Source organism: Callospermophilus lateralis, chromosome 8 (assembly GCF_048772815.1).
Source record: "Callospermophilus lateralis isolate mCalLat2 chromosome 8, mCalLat2.hap1, whole genome shotgun sequence".
Lineage (NCBI taxonomy): Eukaryota > Metazoa > Chordata > Mammalia > Rodentia > Sciuridae > Callospermophilus > Callospermophilus lateralis.
The window spans coordinates 53,575,080-53,592,799 of NC_135312.1; the positions used below are offsets into that span (position 1 = coordinate 53,575,080).

General features: G+C 33.4%; 1 protein-coding gene across 6 annotated transcripts in view; it reads left to right on the forward strand.

The window, feature by feature from the left end:
• The window catches only part of Rufy3 (RUN and FYVE domain containing 3), a 77,701-nt gene that overhangs the window by 46,920 nt on the left and 13,061 nt on the right, over nucleotides 1-17,720 (forward strand). For all 6 annotated transcript variants that reach the window (XM_076864497.2, XM_076864496.2, XM_076864495.2 and 3 more), the window contains 10 exons: nucleotides 320-437; nucleotides 1,479-1,580; nucleotides 2,903-3,026; nucleotides 4,573-4,634; nucleotides 6,013-6,078; nucleotides 7,355-7,424; nucleotides 9,175-9,267; nucleotides 13,341-13,424; nucleotides 14,912-15,079; nucleotides 15,782-15,879. In XM_076864497.2, the coding sequence (XP_076720612.1) occupies nucleotides 320-437; nucleotides 1,479-1,580; nucleotides 2,903-3,026; nucleotides 4,573-4,634; nucleotides 6,013-6,078; nucleotides 7,355-7,424; nucleotides 9,175-9,267; nucleotides 13,341-13,424; nucleotides 14,912-15,079; nucleotides 15,782-15,879 (985 nt within the window). The remainder of the gene's footprint in view (nucleotides 1-319; nucleotides 438-1,478; nucleotides 1,581-2,902; nucleotides 3,027-4,572; nucleotides 4,635-6,012; nucleotides 6,079-7,354; nucleotides 7,425-9,174; nucleotides 9,268-13,340; nucleotides 13,425-14,911; nucleotides 15,080-15,781; nucleotides 15,880-17,720) is intronic.

A 17,720-nucleotide genomic window follows, 5' to 3' on the forward strand; every position in this document is an offset into this window, starting at 1 on the left:
TTTACCATTGGACTATTTTTTTTTTTTTTTTTTACTAATACCACATGGTTTAGTAATTATTAAATTTTGGTATTATGAGGCTAGGTCACAAATTCTTTCTGAAAGAAGGACTGTGTATTTTAGGAAGTAGAGAATTTTTATTTTCACAAAATTTTATGTATTCTGAAAGCATGAATAATTTTATAATTGTCTAATAGCCTAGGATTGGATTCCTGAAAAAGACATCTAATAGATGGGAGGTATGTAGTGGGGTGTATAGTGAGGGACTATTTATGTTTTAAAGAACATTTAAAATACTGCCTTGTTTTTGTCACCTTAGCCAAGAAGACATTTCTTGGGCAAAATAAATCCTTCTGGGGTCCTCTAGAACTGGTAGAAAAACTTGTTCCAGAAGCCGCAGAGATAACAGCAAGTGTTAAAGATCTTCCAGGACTTAAGTAAGTCTAAAGTTGAATTCTGTTTCTCAAGAACAACATTTTTATTTCTTGAAGAATAATACTAAAGATAATAATACCTATGGTCATTTTTACAACATTACAAAATGCATAATGTTATGAGTAAGAGAACTGGTATGTAAAATTTTAAGAAAAGTGTGCTCTTGAAGGATAATCATTCATCTAAAAGAGGTTGGCTTCATGTTAAAATACCAAAGTTCTCCTCCACCCCCACCCCAATACTGGGGACTGAAATTAGGGTTTCATGCCTGGTAGACAAACACTCTACCACTGAGCTATACTCACAGCCTGACATTTAAAAAAAAAAAAAAAAAAACACACTTGTGAGAATCAATGAGTCTCAAGAAATTCAATCTAGGGAGTTGACTTAGGGATATAATGTATTTGATGGGGTTCGAAAGTCAATATTAAATTGGATATCAAGTGAACCTCGGGAATTGACACCAACAACATGTCTTAGAACTTGAAAAAGAGTAGTGATCACCCTCCCAAATGAGATTGGTTTAATCTTAATCAGATAGAAGTTTAAATTGCCTGAATTCACATTCATGTTTGGTCCTTATATAACCCATACTAAATCTGGGAGTATTTATCAATACTAATCTGATGGAACATTTCTAGTTGGGCTTCCCAGAAGTAAGTCTGGGAAGTAGTCACATTAAGTAATTGTTTATTTATTTATCTCTCTATTTGTTTGTTTGTTTGGTGGTGGTGGTAGTACTGGGGATTAAACTCAGCTTTGTATATGTTAAGCAAGCACTCTATACTAAGCTACAATCCCAGTGCCCTCATTCTGTTATTAATTCTTTGTAAGAGCATTTATCCTAAACATACCCCTGGATCTTACTATTCTGCACAGAATTTCCAATATAGGACTGTAATGAGACAGGTTATGAGGAACACCTCAATGTGCTCATTATACTGGGAGACCATTGGAAAATGAAGTGAATCTGTTCCACAGTGACCCCTGCCTCTGTTGCTTACATTTTTAGTCATTTTGTCATTTTGTCTCTGTTCTTGTAGGACACCAGTAGGCAGAGGAAGAGCCTGGCTTCGTTTGGCATTAATGCAAAAGAAACTTTCAGAATATATGAAAGCCTTGATCAATAAGAAGGAACTTCTCAGGTATGAACACCTTTTTGAACTTTCTTTTTCCCTTGATGTGTTCTGTCATAAAACCGAATCATACAAATTTTTCATTTTATAAGAAATAGTTGACTCATAACAATTTCACTAATATTTACTATCACACTTCACATACTTGCATTTCCAAGTGGATGTTTTATACTATGTATGTTCTATCACTCTGACATACATGGTTTTTTGCAGGGCATTCCAAACCTTAATACCTCCTGAAAACAGAGAAGACTTTGACACCTTAGTGTGTGCCCAGGCTCAGTAAGATAAGAAGTTGACATGTAGCATTAAATTTAAAAACAGCCCCAAAATTCCAGATGGATCTTAGATGTAAGTAGGAAAGACAAAACAATAAAACTTTTAAAAGAAAAATAAGGCAAAATTTTCTTAAGATGCAAAATTTTGCTACTTGTAAAGGGAGAAAAATGGATAATTTGGGCCCCATTAAAATGAAGAACTTAGATTCATCAAGATACTCTTTAATATTAAGAAAGAGCCCATCTTTCACAGAGTGAAAGATGATTCTAATACATAATACATATATTCAACAAAAGTTTCATATTCAAGGTGTATTTTAAAACTCTACCAATCCAGTAAGAAAACACATATAAGCAATATAAAAATAGGCAAAAGATGGGCTGGGGTTGTGGCTCAGTGGTATAATACTTGCCTATCATGTATGAGGCACTGAGCTCAATTCTCAGCACTACATATAAATAAATAAATAAATAAAGGTCCATCAACAATTAATAAATTATTTTTTAAAAAATAGGCAAAAGACTTGAACAGGTGTTTTTAAATCATTTTCAACTTATTATGCATGTTTGCTCATTTTTGCTAATTAAGCAAAAATTAATATATATAATTCATCTGTTCACATTTGTAAGATGCTTACTTACTGCATTGAAGGAATGTTATTTTTAAACAGAATTAAAAATAAAAAAATTTTAAGAAGGTATTAACTTTAAAAATCAAACCAAATAAAATTTTAAAATGCATAAAAGATTTCAGAAGTATCCAGTGATGCATCACAAATATAAATATATCAGAAAAATCTAAATACTCACTTCAATAAAAATACCATCTAATCTTTTTTTTCAACCAGATTACTTGTTATCTGAAGAGTCTATTCATGCACCTGCTATCTAAAATAAAATATTTATGAAACACTTTCTTCTTTTAAAACTTTGTCACTATTATCATAGATGACCGTATTAACCATGAGGCAAGCATTTTGCTCTTTCCTTCATGATTATATCATTGGATTTTTGAGGTTTTATATAGTAGAATATTCTGTATTTCTCTTACAGTGAATTCTATGAACCAAATGCCCTCATGATGGAAGAGGAAGGAGCTATAATTGCTGGTCTGTTGGTGGGTCTGAATGTCATTGATGCAAATTTTTGTATGAAAGGAGAAGATTTGGACTCTCAGGTATGGAAATAATACTCATTTAACCAAGTGTGTCACTTGGGTTCTGTTATCTCAGGAATTGGGTTAAATAGATTATATCAACTAAGAAGAGAATCATAAATGGGATTTCCTTTAGTTTTGCTGTATGAAAAATTAGATTTTTGTCTTCTAGAATATTTTTCAAATTCATTATCTTTGCTGCAATCACTGTTAAATATATTAAAAAGCCAGTAAAGTGTCACACACCTGTAATCCCAGCAAGTTAGGAGGCTGAGGCAGGAGAATCCCAAGTTCAAAGCCAGCCTGGGCAATTTAGTGAGACCCTGTCACAAAATAAAGAATTAAAAAGGGCTGGGGATGTAGCTCAGTGGTAGAGTGCACCTAGGTTCAATCCCCAGTACCATCCAAAAAAAAAAAAAGCAACCCAGTATAGCATGGTCTTTAAGATTAAAGACTCTAAAGCCAAACTGCTTAGTTTTAAATTGTCTTCCTCATTTTCTAGCTAAATAAATTATGTAGGTACTTCGTTTCTTGGTGTCTCAGATTCCTTGATATAATGTAGGGATTTTTTTTTTTTTTTTTAAGAGTATAAATAAACTAGGCATGTTAGCCTATAATCCCAGTGACTCAGGAGGTTGAAGCAGGAGAATCACATGTACAAGGCCAGGCTCAGCAATTTAGGGAGACCCTAAGCAACTTAGCAAGACACTACCCAAGGTTCAATCCCCAATACAAAAAAAAAAAAGAGAGAGAGAGAGAGAGAGAGAGTAATTAATGGGGTTTTGTGGGGAATAAAGAAGTTAGTACACATAATTCACTTAGATTTAGCCTTAGCACATATTAATTACCCAGTAATTGCTTTTTCACTATTATTATTTCTTACCTCTTCTGTCTGAAATATTATGATGAATTTCTGTTAGGTTTTATTCTGAGAAAATATAAGACAAAATATGACTCAATCTTGATTTTAAAAAAAAATTATACTAGAATATTCTGAATAAGCTGAATAATTAAATAGCAAATCTTGAAAAATGAAGATACGTGCATCAGTGAAGCTTTGAAAGAATAGACACCACAGGGAAATGTGCATTATTTTTATAATTTAACTTTTAAAAACTTATCCCTAAAAGCAAATAGAAATTCAGTAGCAGAATGCCTGAAATAAGTAAAGGAGAAAGAAACTTTAAACCTTATATACATTAAGTATTCTGTTGACTGTCTCAGTTAATGATCTGGTTTCCTAGTCCTATTGATATAATCTTGATCCTATACTTCTAACTCACAGCAATTCTTGATTATATTAAAAGTAAAACATTAAGGGCTGGGAAGTATCATTGGTAGAGTGTCCTGGATTCAATACCCCATGCTGAAAGGGGAAAAAAAGCAAAACATTGTATTTGTATTAAAAATTTCTGGTGACTATCATGACTATTTTATTATTTTGAGTGCCTAGAAAGAGACATTTTGTTGTTGTTTGTTTTTTGTTTTACTCTTACAAAAAGACATTGTTTTATGCCTTGGAAAAAGCATCAAAATTTGTATTAAATTCTGAAAATTCTCTCTGTAGGTTGGAGTTATAGATTTTTCAATGTATCTCAAGGATGGGAACAGCAGTAAAGGTAGTGAAGGGTATGTGCAAAGAAAATTAGATTTTTTTTTCCTTTGTAGTATTTTTTTCCCCCTTTGGTCATATTTAAAGTTTATAACAATACGGATTTAACTGACTTGCCAAAAGAATTTCTGATGATATAGCTTTAAAAATATCTGACTATTTGTGCCTCCTACTAAATCCATTTAGTTAAATAATTTTCTGTTGTGTGGTTCAGGCAAACAAAATTAAAATTATGAAATAATCTAATTCTTCATCTCTTAAAGTAATATTTGAAAACATGATCTTTTTGACCAAAGGAATTACAATGTCAGTTGCTTAAAATTTGCAATATGAAATATGCAGCATGGGGTTATATAAAATATTAACATCGAGGGAATTGAGTGAAAGGTATATGGCAACTCTGTACAACTTTACAACTTTCTTATTAAGCAAATATTATTTCAAATAGAAAAATTTAAATACTGTGGTACTTGCTGATTAGAGATCAGAAGTATACCTTATATCCTTTATGTATTTAGCAGTTGAAAGCATAATTAGTCTGATATTTTTAATCTTTGACTTTGAGTTTAAGTTTATATCATCTGTAGGAGCTGAGGATGTGTCTCAGTGTTAGAGCAGTTACCATAGTGCACATGCCTAGCACACAGGAAGCCCTGAGTTTGGTCCCCGGCACTGCCAAAAGAGAGAAAGAAAAAGTATATCATTTGAACTTGTGCCTTTTATAGGTTAGTTGGTTCTAAATGAACCTCATTTTTCCACACTTTATTTCCCTTGTAATAATAAGCACTTAACCCTTACAAGCCTTTTTTACCACTTGCTTTGAATAAAAATAGCACTCAAAGGTAAATATATAGCCTTTGGGAACAGCTACATTATACTATAAGTGAGTTTAATTCATTTCCTATGGGGAATAGAAAATTTTTGCTATGAATAATACTAGTGAAGCTGAAAAAAATGTATTAACTTGCAAGAAAAAAACTTTTTAAACTTAAATGCCACTGATAGAGAAGTTTATGGCCTATAACCTAAGTTATTAAGATTTATAAGCGGGCTGGGTTTGTGGCTCTGTGGTAGAGTGCTTGCCTAGCATGGTGAGGCCATGAGTTCATTTCTCAGGACCACATATAAATAAATAAAACAAAGGTCCATTGACAACAAAAAAAATATTTAAAAAAAAAAGATTTATAAGCTATAGCAGGGGCTTTATTAATATAGACCTTTATTTTTAAACTTCCAAGTCCTTCTTGTTGATATGTGGAGAGGGTTATTATGCATCATGTTTATTTTGTTCACTATATGTGCCCCAATTTTCTTCACATGTTTTATGAAAAGATAAGATGGGTGGTGTTTCTAACCTTATTTATTTTATTTTTATTACTTCTCTTTTTCTTCCAGGGATGGTCAGATTACTGCAATTCTGGACCAGAAGAACTATGTAGAAGAACTCAACAGACATCTGAAGTAAAGAATGAATAAATAATATTACTTTACTGGGGTTTTGTTGGGAGAGAAAGGAAGTATAAAATGATAAGCAATGAGGATAAATTCAGACAATGTTCAACAAATATATAAATATAGAATTCCTGATTGTCAGGCACTGAGTTAGACATTAGATAAATGAGATTTAAGTGTTTTGGTCACCCTTAGTGAAAAGCAATATAAGAGACTATATAAAACAGTAATTTAGTGATTAAGTAAATAAATACATTCAGTTAAGAATTTTAAAATGTGTGGCACAGATATTAGAAATTGGCAGCCCACTTGGTGCAGTGATAAAGACACATACTTTAGTATTAAACTACATTCAGTAATTTAGTTCCTATATATCTCTGGGTCCCTTGTATTTCTCACTAATACATTTGAATTGAGATATTAATTAACCCTCTCTTCATCATTACTGCCATTAATTTATCAAGCATTCACCAAGGAGTTTCAGAACTCTTCAGAAATGAAATTTTCCTCTGTCCTGAGGACAGTAATCTAAAAACTATTGATATTCTGAAATATGTTGATATTCTTGTTATTGTAAAGACTGCTTAATAATTCCAAAGAATAATTAGTGCATACAAAAATTATATTTTTTGTAGTTTGTAGAACTTTTATAAATTCTGTTATGAGAGCCATTTTTAATTTGATTACAATGTGATTATATTTATACTAGTATCAGTATAAATTTTGAGTAGTCTTCATTCCAGCTAACAAATTCAAGAGCAATTTATTTTCTCTGGGGACCAAGAAAAAATCATGACTATAATGAACTATGGAGATATAACCCAAGCAAAGATACAGTTACAGCTGATAATAAAATATAAACATGACTCTTATATTAAATTATTTATTCTAATTTCCATGCCTTAGTTTCTTTATCTGTAATTGGAGACACCTAACACATAGAGCTGTTGAAAGAATAAAATTATGCAAGTGAAATAATTTAGAACAGTGCTTGGTACATGTAAAGCATTTAATTCATATAGCCTATTTGTGCTTTATATAGGTAAACCCTGAAATTTACATGTAGCTTATTAGCTCTTTTTTTATTGAAAAATACTTAATACGAACTCTAATGCCAAAGATACAGCAGCTAAGGCAGACACAGCCTTTTTTAAGCTGTCTTAGAGCCTAATAGTCTATCAAAAATTGTAGACATTAGACAATGAATGAATGATAAGTATGGGTATTTCAAAAGGAAAGTTCAGGGTATTGTTTTCAAAAGAGACCATTGTTTTTCTCTTGATAGTGCTACTGTAAACAACCTTCAGGCAAAAGTAGATGCATTAGAAAAATCAAACACTAAACTCACAGAGGAGGTAAGTGTTTTGGAAATTCTTTGACCTATAAAATTTAATAATGTGTATTAATGAAATCAGTAATTTCTATGTAACCTTAAAAATGAAGGATTTGACTTTTCAAATATATCTACTATAGTATATAACTCCTTTTTTACCTGATTGGTTAGTTGGCTTATCCCGGGATTCTCATTTAACCCAGTTAGACTGCATAGGCATGTTTTCTAAGTATCTTTTATGCAAATGTTTTGTCTGAGCTGTCCTAGAGTAAATATTTAGCATATAGCATGATATTCATCATTTATTCATTCAAATAACATTTTAGGCACTAGGTGCTATAATTACACAAAGATTTATATGTGTTAGGCATTGATTTATATGTTTCAGACAGGCAAGCCTCTTACTCTCTATATTTTTATATTCTTCTTGGGACAGTTAGATAAAATAAAGATCACTGGTCAAAAGACCAATAATTTCTGCTTACTTGTGAAGCTATTTATGTCACGTGCTCCTGAGTCAGTTGACCTCTAAGAGGCCCAATTCCCTCACTGGCAAATGGAGTGTTTATACTCCCCCTTATAATCTCACCATTACTTAGAAGATCAGATAATAATAGATACGTGAAAGCTCTTAGAATAAGTTCCTAAAGAAAAAAAATAACCTCATATGTTCCTTCTGAATAATGAAGCTATTTTCCCTAATTTGCCAAAGACTAAGCTACAGTTTTTTTTCTTTAATAGCATTAGATGTGTGTGCATGCGTGTGTGTGTGTGTGTGTGTGTGTGTGTGTGTGTGTGTTTTGCTGGGAATTGAACCCAGGACTTATCTGTTCCAAGCAAGCACTCTAAAATTGAGCCACATTGCCGGCCCTTTTTATTTTTTATTTTTAGACAGGGTCTCGCTAACTTGCCAAGGCTGGCTTTGAACTTGCAATCCTTCTGTGTCAGCCTCCCAAGCTGCTGGGATTACAGGTGTATGCCACTGCACCCAGCAGTGTTAGATGGTTCTATGAAAATCCTCAAGTAAAATTATCCAAATTATTGCAAAGAGCTTGTCTTCTCTGTTTCTAATTATAATGGACCTGTTGTATTCAGTGAGATAAATTTGGTTAAACAAAATCAAATTGATGCACTGATCAGGAATATGCTATTCCTTCAAAACAAATATTTTAATTTTAAATGCCTGTTTCTCAGCTCTGTGGGCTTTAATTTTGAATGAAGAGTATATATATATATATGAAACTTAAATTATGGATATGACCCTTAAAATCTATCCCACAAGGTTTTAAGCAATCCAGCACAAACATTTCTACTGAGGTTCTTTTGCTGCTGTATTGAGGCAGTATGGCATAGCAATTGAGGCACTGGGTTCAATTCTTAGCACCATATAAATAAATAAATATATGAAAACTTTTTAAAAATTTTATTTAAAAATCAGCAACAGGAGATTTTAAAATATATTTTTAGTTGTTAGTGGACCTTTATTTTATTTATTTATTTATTTATATGCAGTGCTGAGAATCAAACCCAGTGCCTAGGCAAGCACATGCTAGGAAAGCACTGTACCACTGAGCCACAACCCCAGCCCTGGAGATTTTTTTTTTTAACCTACATTAAAGATATTTCTCCTGAGTTCCTTTTAAGAACATTTTTCATTGGGTTATAAATAGTTTCTTTATTTCTAAGACTATCCAAGCCTAAAAATTGTTGCCAAGCAGATCATAAATTATTTTATGCTATTAATACAAAAATAAATAAAATTTCACCAACAGCTTGCAGTCGCAAACAACAGAATTATTACCTTGCAAGAAGAAATGGAACGAGTTAAAGAAGAGAGTTCCTACATATTGGAATCCAATCGAAAGGTGAATATTAACTGGATTTATAAAACATTCATAGAGTGTATGTGATGTGTTAGCAATAGGGGGGAGACTCTAGAGGAGATGCAGACATTTGCATATATCAGGCACAGTTTTTACCTTGTCTCCATGCATAATTGAGTGCATGATAGAAGGAATGGAGAGGTTTTGCCCTTTCCCTTACATCATGGTCCTTGGCTTCACTCTACCTATATAATGTTTAACTTCAAGAAAATCTAATTTTGTTCCTTTTTTGTTGTTGTTGTATTAATGATTTGTACCATAATTAATTGATATTTGTGATATTAAATATGCCATTATTTTTGTGCTGTTACTGATTTGTTAAGTGACACTTCCTTTATATCATATCACTGGGAGTTACCTTATAAATGAATTTTCTGGATAACTTTATCTCCTAAAGGACCAAATTTTTATACATGTCTAATTAATTTTTGTAAACCTTGGTACTTTTCCAAGCTACCTTAATTAGAAGATAATTTATATCCATAATTTTAAATTATTAAAATTGTTCCTAACAAGTGATTTGCTCTGAGTGGGAACAAAAGCAGTTTTGTATGTGTGGCTTCTTTGACTAATGCATAGACTTCAAGAAATTACTGTGATTGCTCAGAATAGCCTTTGATGACCTATGTATTTTTAGCTGTGATCTCTGGATACTTGTAAGACACTAAATATGAGATCTCTGGAGAATTAATGTAGTATCATTTGAACCTTTAGCCCAGCTCATGTTTTAAAGTGAATATGTTATTTTAATTTAAAGACTGATTTTTAAAACACCTAAGACTTTTTTTTTTTTTTTTTAATACTGGGAATTGAACCCAGGGGAACTTTACCGCTGAGCTACATCCCCAGCCCTTTTTTTTTTTTTTAAGTTGTAGATGGACAACAATAACTTCATTTGATTCATTTATTTTTATGTGGTGCCAAGGATCGAACCCAGTGCTTCACATGTGCTAGGCAAGCACTCTACCTACCACTGAGTCACAACCCCAGCCCCACATCCCTGGGCCTTTTTTTTTTTAAAGATTTTGATAGACCTTTGTTTTATTCATTTATTTATATGTGGTGCTGAGGATTGCCTCACACGTGTTAGGCAAGTGCTCTACCACTGAACCACAACACCAGGCCCCTTTTTATTTATTTATTTATTTGTTTGTTTGTTTGTTTGTTTGTTTTGAGACAAACTCTCACTCAGTTGCTGAGGCTTCAAACTTATGATCCTCCTGCCTCAGCCTCCTGAATAGCTGGAATTATGACCTATACCACCATGTCTGGCTCAGTCTCATTAACTTATCTTAGGATTTTTAAATAAAGCAGGAAACTTCCAATTCTGCCTGAATTTTTAAGTGTACTTGACTTCTTCAGTTTCCTTACTGTCTTCATTCATTGTTATAAGTGGTTAGGTATCATCATTTTTAAAAGGTTTTTACAAATATTGTGTATTTTAATGAAGCTGATACAATGTCCATTTAAAACCCATATCCCAGGCCAAAAGTACAAATAAAATCAGAGGAGCAGTGTTCTGTTGTATACACTTCTGCATGAATAACTTTATTAACTGCTAATGAAAATTAGAACTTTTCCAGGGTCGTCTGACAAGATTGTTGTTTTTGTTGGTGTTAATCTTAAAATGCTTTCTCTCACACACACACACACACACACACACACACACATAAATAAATAAATAAACAAACAAACAAATAAATAAATAAACACTTGTTAACCAGGATTAGATATGGGGTGGCTAAAAGCAAGAGGGATGTTTTAAGTGGAAGGATAGAAGAATGAAGACCTGATATGGGTTATGGCAACAGAAAAAAGGCAAGCCAAGAAAAACCAAGTTTTAGAATGTGTTTGACTGATTTATATGTAAAATTAATTATATGTTTTATATATACATGTTTGTAGACATATACTTAATTCTAATCCTAATTTTATATCAAGAAATACCAGCTTTTTTTTGGTACCAGGGATTGAACCCAGGTGCGCTTAACCGCTGAGTGATATCCTCAATCCCTTTTTTATTTTTCATTTTGAGACAAGGTCTTGCTAAGTTGCTTAGGGCCTTGCCAAGTTGCTGACGCTTACCTCAAATTTAAAATCTTCTTGCTTCAACGTCCCAAGTTGCTGGGATTACCGGCATGCACCACCATGCTCAGCAATATCACCATCTTGTTACATAAAAATATGTTGTAGGAAGAGTAGAAAATACAAAATATTTTTTTAAATCCATAATTCCATATATATGTGTGTATGTGGGTATTCCCACAGATACTGTTTTTCAATTCATTCTTAAATTTACAAACATCTTTAATAATTCTCAGAAGCATATGATCTTATATTATAACAAATATTAAACTATTGCTTCTTTAGTCACATATCAAGTTCTTTCACAAATGTTCTCATTCTTAAATCCCAATGAAAATTGAGAAGGGAAGAAGATGAACACCATGGAAACGAGAGGGTTTGAAAGCATTGTTCTTTACTTCATCATAAATCTTTGGCAAATCTGTATGGAAATCATCCTCTTTTTCTCTTTCCAGCATGTAATATATTATAACATCTTCTATGATATCAACCCTTCTATCTTAGGAAGAAGAAAGACTATTAAGAATATAAATTCTTTGGCTCCCAAACAATTGATTAATGTCTGTACAGTCAATGCTGCATAACATTTCCTCTTTAGAAGAAATTATTTTAAGATTTGAGATCTGACTTTTGGTTCTGTTTATTAGAGTATTTGATCAACTACATTTTAAGTGGAATGAATTGTGTTCATTAATTTATAAGAGATCTTCAAAGGGTCCTCTATATTTAAGAATAGTTTTTTAATTTTATTCTCAAGCCAATTATTTATGAGATTTGATCATTTGAGTATAACAACTGTTGACAGAATATAATTCTCACTTGAAAAAAAAAAATGCTTTCTCTTCAGTGAAGCCATCTTTGGAGCTCGTCATTACTCTCATCATATCTGTCATCTTGACTCCAAAGCTTTATTCCTCCTCTTTTGGTCCAAACATTCAGATTTTAAAAGTAGCATCAACTTAAGCAAAGGTCATTTTCCCACAATTCAGTTCTCTGAAAAACTTCCATTTCCCACTGAAAGTCACAGTCCAGGAATGAAGCAATCACGTGCTAGAACTTCAGGGCCAATTGGAAAGTCATTATAGGTACTCACATTGGTCGATCTTATTTACCACCACAAGCCTGAAAATGCAGTCCTGAAAAAGGTGGCCTCTCTGTGTACATGTGTAATTTTTTAAAAGGAGAGGGCAATACGAAGGGAGCTGAGGTTTGATCACCAAAAAATCAGCACAGTGAAAACAAACAGTGGTGGAGTGGTGCATGCCTGTAATCCCAGCAGTTCCAGAGGCCGAAGCAGGAGGATTGTGAATTCAAAGCCAACCTCAGCAAAAGCAAGGTGCTAAGCAACTCAGTGAGACCCTGTTTTAAAGAGATGGGTGCCAGTTTTCAATTCCATTTGAACACCACATTACAAAAGAACTACTTTTAAAAATAAAAAAGGATTGAGGGAAAAGAAAAAAAATAAAAGAATATCTAAACCATTTAATGACTCCTTTTTTATTCTTATAAACTTCAATTACATCTTCTTCCTCCATTCCCAGTTCTTTTGGAGTATGATTATCAGCAATTCTGTGACCTTCAAAGAGAAACCTGAGTGAATTCATTGGAACTCCCTGTCTTTGATAGTATGATTCTTTGAGTTTCTTGAGATGTGTTGTCATTTTCACTTTAAAGTGAATCTCAGTGTTATCCTGTCCAATAGCTTTGAGTTTGATGTAGTATTGTTCTCCAAATCCTCGACTGAAGGTTTTGCTTCCTGATCAGACATGGTGGCTTCACCCAGTCTCCACACAGCAGCGACCTTGGGTATGCAAAACCTGGCTCCAGGGTTTACAAATTCGTCTCCTATCCCCACAGCACAACACCATATCTATCATCATTTTTCTTTACTAAATAGCAATGCCAGTATCTGCTAATGCTGTGTAGGTTATTTAAATCCCTAAATATTCAATACTTTATTTCTTTTCAAGGGTCCTAAGCAAGATAGGACTGCAGAAGGACAAGCACTAAGTGAAGCAAGAAAGCATTTAAAGGAGGAGACACAATTACGATTGGTAAACTTTGCCTAAGTTCTGGTATTTCAGGAACACGTGAAATGGCCTAAGAGATTTTACCTTATAGACCAAGATCTGGAATATCAGTAGTATTCTATATATAACTTTTTTATAATTCTGAAAACTGTTTCTTAACTTTTTTTTTTAACCCACATTCCCTGTGTGGCTTTCTCAAAACTACCCCCTGCTTTTTTTTTTTTTTTGCTTTATATTTCAGGAACACTAGGTATATAGAACTTACTTATCCCCACTCCTCCCTCAGTCCTCACCACTGCAAAGCTTGACATCGTCCCCTTAGTAGGAATCATGAATGTAGATTATCTTATTTTTACCTATTATTCCTGAGTTTATTCTCACTCTAATATATATATATATATATATATATATATATATATATATATATATATATATAAAATTTTATTGTCCAGTATTACTCTTAGAAATTAAAATATATATGTGTAGTATGTGTTTAAGATTCATAAGTATCATAAACCTTGCTATTAGCATATTAATTCTTCCTGAAGTTCAAATAGGATGACAAACAAAAGGACCCCTCCCCCCCATAGTGTCTCTAAGAATAGGGAAAAGACAAAAAATAAGGGGTGATTTAATGTGTAATAAAAAGTTATTACAAATTAACAGTATACAGCAGAACTTAAGATTGTCTGAAAACATAGTAATGTTATTTAGTATCTGCCTTCTATGTGTTTGTAAATTGATCTCAAAATACTTCTTACAAGGAAGGTCCTAGAAATAATATGTCAGATTTTTAGATATAGCATGATTCATTTTATATCGTGCTAATCATGTTGAGAGGGGTGTCTCAGTTAAGTAGCACATAATAAAAATCTTAAAATTTTTGTATTTTTTTATCATAATAAGAAATAAGATAAATATTTGTTAAGAAGGCAAGAAATAGGCAAGGTGCTAGATATATCTTAGACACAACTCAGGTCTCTGTATCTTTGCTGATCTGAATAAAGTTACAGTCATAATGGTTGAAACAAAAAGGAGTTTCATGTTAAGTGAATCTAAAAATTCAGTTAGCTGTATTGATAATTCCTAATAATTGAGATGTTATCCTTGGGGACCCAGAGTATACTCTGAGTTCCTTGGGTTCTTGAATATATCAACATTTAAATTTGGGAGAATTGCAACTACTTCAATTTGTGCTTCTACTATAACACTTTATGTATATTTCTATAATAGGACTTATGCATTGTCACAGTACCCCAAGTGTGTGCATATTTTGACCATAAATAGCATTGTCTTTAACCTAGTAATTTTTTAGATTTGTACATTATCAAACAGATGTTATACTTAATTGTTCTTATTGTTAATGTCTCTGAAAATGAATGATGGCTTTTGGCCATTTTACCAGAATATTCAGACCTGAGGGTTTTGGTCTACCCTTCCTGTGAAATTTTATGGTTGTACTTAGTTGAGAAAAGGGAGTATAATCAATTCATTTACCTCTGGTGGGGCAGGATGTTGAAAAAGAGTTGGAGATCCAGATCAGCATGAGACAGGAGATGGAATTGGCTATGAAGATGCTGGAGAAGGATGTCTGTGAGAAGCAGGATGCCCTGGTGTCTCTGCGGCAGCAGCTGGATGATCTCAGGGCTCTCAAGCATGAACTTGCTTTTAAGCTGCAGGTAGGGGAAATATGAGGAATAGATTCACCAGCTTTCTGAAATAGTGGAGCTCCCCTCCATCCTTCTTGTTCTGTAGAATCACACTTTAAGAGGGAAGAGTCACTAAGCACTGACACAACCCAGAATCCCAGCTGAGGGGAGGCTGAGACAGGAGGATCACATTTCAAGGCCAGTCTGGGCAACATAGCAAGACTGTCTCAAAATGAAATTTTAAAAAGGACTGGAGATGTAGCTTAGTGGTAGAACACTTGCCTAGCATGTATGAGGCCCTGGGTTCAATCCCTAGTATTACATACACATACAAAAAAAGGATCAGACTCTCATAAGATTCTCTATTGTGTTCTGAAAAATCAAGCCCACTTTTCATATTGCAAAACTGGTTGGGGTCTTTTTTAATCCTACAATTTATACTCTCTATCTTAAGATGCCAGCTGAGTTATGTATTCCATTAGATTTTAAATGGAACATGATAAATTGATGAACCTTCTGATATTATGATAAGGTTGCCTATAAATAATACTGATTTTAACCAAATTGCTTTTGGAGCTTTGGTTTGGGGATTTGGGGTTTGTTTGTTTGTTCCTATTTGGAAATGTATGAGCATTTATATTTCTCTGTTTTCCCCTTACCATCAGGTTCAAAAAGCATATGTGATTATAATTAAGAAGTTTATGTTATAGTCTATAATTATTTTCTATACAGAGTTCAGACTTAGGAGTAAAACAGAAAAGTGAACTAAATAGTCGCTTGGAAGAGAAGACTAATCAGATGGCTGCTACCATTAAACAACTGGAACAAAGGTAAAAAGTGCTATTCCTTTAGTGAATACTTTGAGCTGTGAGTGCTAAAAGTGAAGAGAGTATGCTCTGCTTTGGGCAAATAAAAAATATATGAAATTCTTCCAACCCTAATCAGCCATACCTGGAGAAAGAAAGCCAATTGAATTTTATGTGTTCTAAGATGTCATTGAAAATATTGTTAAGAAATGTCAGTCAGCCTGTCCTGACTACTTTGAATATTAGAAATGGGAATTTAACCCATTTCACTGACGAGTCTTAGAAGTATACTTTCAAGAATGAAAGAATTTTTAAGTATGTGTTTATAATTGTGTGATTTTATTGTTCCTCACTAAAGTCTTGGAATACTTTGGCACTAGATGCGCTAGGGGTTCCAAAAGGTGGTTTAGAAATAGAAATAGAAAGATCTATTATGGATCTTTCCCTTCTTTAATCTTTTTTCTCTCTTCTCTCCCATCTCCCGTTGCTGTCTACTTGCTCCGCAATAGTTGTTTAGCTTCCACTGACATCTGCAGTGTGTGTCTCCTCTCTGACTTCCATCAGGAGACTGGTCTTGAGTTTTCTTCCTCTGACCACCATATCCCACCAGTCTTTCAGTTCTCTCTGCCCAAAGCATCTCTCTTTCTATGATATGTTCTTAATTCTCCATTTGTCTGAAACTACTGTTGTTGACTCAGCAGCCAAGAGAAACATGGCTAAGATTTCAGGACTGAACACAGCATGGCACCCAGGGTCATTCAGTGTTTCCACCTTTAACACCTACTTATCACCCTTTTTGCACTTGAAAAAAACTAAACTATGGCTTCCTGGATATGCTTTCCCCTTTTTTCATCCATTGCTTTGCTGAGAGTTCCATCAATTAGAAATGACCTTCTCCTTCCTGCTTCCTTGTTTTTTAGATATATTTTTTCCATTCAAGCACACTCCAAAGCTGCTTTTTTTTTTTTTTCCCCAGTACTGGGGATTGAACCCAGTGGCGCTTAACCATATTTTATTTTGAGACAGGGTCTCTCCCAGTTGCTTAGGGCCTCACTAAATTGCTGAGGCTGGCTTTGAACTCACAATCCTCCTGCCTCAGCTTCCCAAGCTGCTGAGACAAAGCTTCTTCTGATACCTATTTTCAGCTAGAAATAGCGTTATGTCTGTCTCTATCTTTACCACTTAGTGGCACTTATTACTGTCTGCTTTACCTTATAGTCCTTTAAATACATACCTTCCTTTGAGAGCATAGGCTCCTTGAGATTAATTAACATTTTTTTTTTTTTTTTTTTTTTTTGGTGGTGGTGGTGCTGGGGATTAAACGCAGGGCTTTGTATATTCAAGGCAAGCATTCTGCCAACTTGAGCTATATCCCTAGCCCTAATTAACAAATCTTTTAAGATCTTTTAAGCTCCCTCATTGGGAGGGCTGGAGTTGTAGTTCAGTAGTAGAGCACTTGATTACCGTGTTTAAGGCCCTGGATTCAACCCTTAGTACCACACACACAGACACAAAAATGTTCCCTCATTGGATATGTCAGTACCTTAAATGTACAAGGCATAAATTTGGTAGATATGTGAATGAATGGATGAATGGGTGACTTCTTTTATTCCAATGATTCTTAATGAGGGAAGGTACTAAACAACAGTGCATATTTATTGTTAACTTAAAAGTTAACTGCAGATTTATAAATAAACTCAAAACCTCTAATATGGGTGATAAATAAAAAGTATCTATAGAAAAAAAAGTAAGCTAAGTACTTGCTCATAGGCAGTTATATGTTTATAACAAATATATTTTAGTATTTCTAAATTGTACTTTTGAGATGTATCATATTTTTTACTCATTTAGACTTGGCATTTAAA